This window comes from Stereum hirsutum (assembly GCF_000264905.1).
Source record: "Stereum hirsutum FP-91666 SS1 unplaced genomic scaffold STEHIscaffold_77, whole genome shotgun sequence".
In the NCBI taxonomy this organism is placed as follows: domain Eukaryota; kingdom Fungi; phylum Basidiomycota; class Agaricomycetes; order Russulales; family Stereaceae; genus Stereum; species Stereum hirsutum.
Genome location: NW_006763207.1, coordinates 1 through 3,476, shown reverse-complemented (window position 1 = coordinate 3,476; position 3,476 = coordinate 1). Strand labels below are relative to the sequence as shown.

General features: G+C 50.7%; 2 protein-coding genes across 2 annotated transcripts; both read left to right on the top strand.

Moving 5' to 3' along the window:
* Positions 1 to 1,978: 1,978 nt before the first annotated feature.
* On the top strand, positions 1,979 to 3,108 carry STEHIDRAFT_164108 (uncharacterized protein; the record flags this gene model as incomplete). The annotated part of the gene is made up of 3 exons (XM_007311838.1): positions 1,979 to 2,643; positions 2,699 to 2,933; positions 3,004 to 3,108. The coding sequence occupies 3 exons, from the start codon at positions 1,979 to 1,981 to the stop codon at positions 3,106 to 3,108; spliced, it is 1,005 nt and encodes a 334-aa protein (XP_007311900.1).
* Positions 3,109 to 3,168: 60 nt separating this feature from the next.
* On the top strand, positions 3,169 to 3,450 carry STEHIDRAFT_29460 (uncharacterized protein; the record flags this gene model as incomplete). The annotated part of the gene is made up of 1 exon (XM_007311837.1): positions 3,169 to 3,450. A coding segment is annotated over one exon (282 nt), but the record flags the coding sequence as incomplete, so codon positions are not given.
* Between the last annotated feature and the right edge of the window lie 26 nt (positions 3,451 to 3,476).

The window sequence follows — 3,476 nt, the reverse complement described above, 5'->3', positions numbered from 1 at the left end:
AATACCGTCTCGCCCTCCAAATCCTCCACTCCCAACCCCAACTCCATCCCGTCCTCCTCCACTGCCAACGTCACCACCACCACCCTCACCCCCATCACCACTCCCACCTCGACCTCCGCCACGCCCACGATCACCTGACTAGCCTACACCTACGCCACGAAACCACCTCGATACGCGCACTGGGAGATAACAAGGCAGGCGCCGTCAAGGACGAAGAAGGATCAGAAGCGGGAGTCTGATGGAGAGGGCGTTTGGGCGTGGAATGGGGTTGCATACGAATGCGTATTCTGCAGCGAAGGCTGGTGAGGGGAAGGAGAGGCAAGGTGCGGAGGGTGCGGAGGGTGCTGCTGGTGGGACGGGAGTGGAAGTGGGGGTGGGAGGAGGAGCGGGTGTAAAAGGAACGGGCGGGTGTGGGAGAAGGCGCAGAAGGGGAGGGATTGCCGAACGGGAACAAGAAAGGGAATAAGAATGTGAATGGGAGAGTGAATGGAGGACGGGGCGGAGGAGGAAGATGAGGATGCACTCGAGGGTGAGATAGGGGGAAACATCGAAGAGAGGGTCGACGCGATATGGTCATCGATAGGGAGGAGAATGTTCAGGTATGTTCAGGTCGTCATTGTAGTCTTGTTCGCGTTTGTTGATCCTAAGTGTGCATAGAAGGAGGTCAACTCGGATCCTCAGCCTCGATCTCTAGGAGGTCCAGATTCACATCGAGATCAACATGCAGCGTAGATACGTTCATGGCGGGGAAGAAAAGTGAACCTTTGTCGCCTTCTCTAGTTCAGTCCCATTCTCGTGCTCAGTCCTGGTCAAATCTGTATTAAGGACTAGGACCAGGTTAGGGATGAGTGCGATGTCAGGATCATCGCGAAGAAGATTGGTGAAGCTTCTCTCTTCCTTTCAGCCGAGAAAGATCGAACACAGGGCGGAAATTAGCAAAACAGAAGTGGACCGGGCGAGAAGTTTGAGCGCCACGGTAAATGCTGAACTGTATTTAAACTCAAAGAGCGGGAACCGCGAGGCCCAATCATAGCAACCAAGCGACATTTCGTGTTGTTTCGTGTTGTTTCTCTCTGTTTTGTTCGACTTCCGTTTTCCAAGCTCATATGTTCTTCAAGCTACAGGGGACACTGGTCAATGATCTAGTCTTCTACTTTACAACCTACGCTGCCTAGGATATTCTCCCGAGGGGAATATATTACTTTGCTATTCGGTTGCTATTCGGTTGCCCTGGCAGTCGCTGTGGCGTAAAGAGGTAAACACCGGGTCCGTTGACAGTCACCGTGAACAAGATCAAACCCTAATTTTTTCTGAATGGGAGCTCATTCGCATATATACCTATCTGGTTGCTGGGTGAGCATTTTTCTCCTTCTCTCTCTGCTCTCGCACAACTGGTGAGGCTTCCGCTGGGTCTCTCTCCAATTCTCTATTGTTTCACATCGTGTCTCAAGGAATCGGGCAATCAAACTGTGATATACCCTTTTCTCATATGTCTATCGTCTATGGCTACTACACCTTTTCTTCTCCTTTCACTTTCCCTCGCGCTTTCAGATTCGTCTTATGCTGATCCTCTTTTTTTTTCACTGTTAGGAATCCCAGTATCGGTGACACACATCCCAATTTCTTATCACCAGGCTGTCTCATTACTCAGTGAGTTGTCCATTTTTCTCTGCTCTCCCCAGACCGGTGAGGCTTCTGCTCAGTCTCTCTCTTCTTCTCCGTTGTTTCACGTCGCGTCTCAAGGAATCAGGCAATCAAACTGTGATATACCCTTTTCTTATATGTGTATTTTCTTCTCCTTTCACTTTGGCCTCGTTCTTTCATATTCATCTTATGCTGATTTATTTTATTCCTTTCATGATCATCTTGTGCTGATCGTTTTTTCTTGCCATTGTTAGGAATCATATCGGTGACACATTCCACTTACTTATCACCATGTCAGAGTCTTACAACTTCAAAACGGTAAAATTTCACCATCATGTCTGCCACCATCACACTGCATGCTGATCTGTTTTATGCAGACTCGGAGTGGCCGTCAATTTGCCCGTCTCGAGCGTCTCGTACATACCTCGGTCACGTTGCCCCCCTCCTCTTGAACTCCATCACGGAGGCCGATGATCGTGTCAGGCGAAGTGAGGCGATACACAACGCGCTGTCCTCGTGCACTGGCCCCTTTGAGCCCTGTGACTCGCCAGAATACGGTCCAGGCGATTCGCAGTTCGCCACACCGTCATCTACTCCGAACCCAGAACTCGACGATATCTCCATGGCTCCTCCTCCGACTACCAACCCTGCCTTCAACTCCACCACGGTCCTTCTCTCTCAGGCCACCGCCAATCTTGTCAGTCACGAAGCCAAGAGCCGTAGAGAGAAACGCAAAGCTCACTCCCGAGGCCACCGCAAGGAGGTACATGATTTGAAGATCACAGCAAAAGGGCCCGTCAACCGCAAAACACGGTCGAACACGTCGAAGAAGCATGCTGGCTTCGGCAAAGTTGTCAAAGTCGCCAACTTTCGTGTCGCCAATTTGTCCATTGCTCCTGGGGGCGACATAGGGCGTCATAGGCCAGCGGAGAAAACCCTCCCTTCTCTCGCCTCACTCATGGCTCGACCTGGCTTCCAGTACATCCCAAACGATGGCTTGTGTGTCTCTTTTTGTTCATTTTTTCGTAGTACTATCACTGACAGCTTTAGCCAGGTCATCCCTCGGTGTTGTCGACCCTGATGGCACCCTTGTTGCGGGTATTTTTCCGGGGCCTACTTCTCGCGACCCGAACACTCCCTTGTGGGGTAGTGTCATAGACGAGATGTCAGGTCTGATGGAGCGATTGCGGAGTGAGGAGGACATCTCGTTCTTGAAGGGGGAGACACATCATCGTCGAGGCGATTACACCGTCGTTTCGTCTGGCATAACCCATGGTAATGGGCGTAAGGTGCGTGTTTGTATTGTTTCTTGATTGCTACGTACTTTCTCAATGACTCTCCACTCCAACTGACTTGTAGGCTCCGGGAAACCTTCGAGAGCGTCACCCGACAATTGTGCAGGAATTGAAGGACAATGGGGCCGTGCGTCGTATCATAGGACATCAGGATGGTGTGTCTATTTGATGTACCTTTTCTCTTGTCACGTTTGTGTACTTAGCTGTTGCAGCATTGTTCCGATACAATGCACCGAAACTTTATTCATACTGTGCAGACCAAGTCGACCAGCTTCTTTCGCACCCGGCGCATGAAGAGCTTGAGCGACCTTTTGCAAACTCTGTCTACACCACCTTCACCGCAAACATGGGACCGAAATCAGCAATGTTCAAGCACGTCGACTCGCAGAACGATGCACATGTCTGGTGTGCCATAACGAATGGTGGACGGTTCGACTTCAAGAAGGGTGGTCATATGGTTCTGTATGATTTGAAGTTGATCATTGAGTTTCCTCCTGGATGTACCGCAATCCTCCCTCCGCCTCAGTGTATCACGGT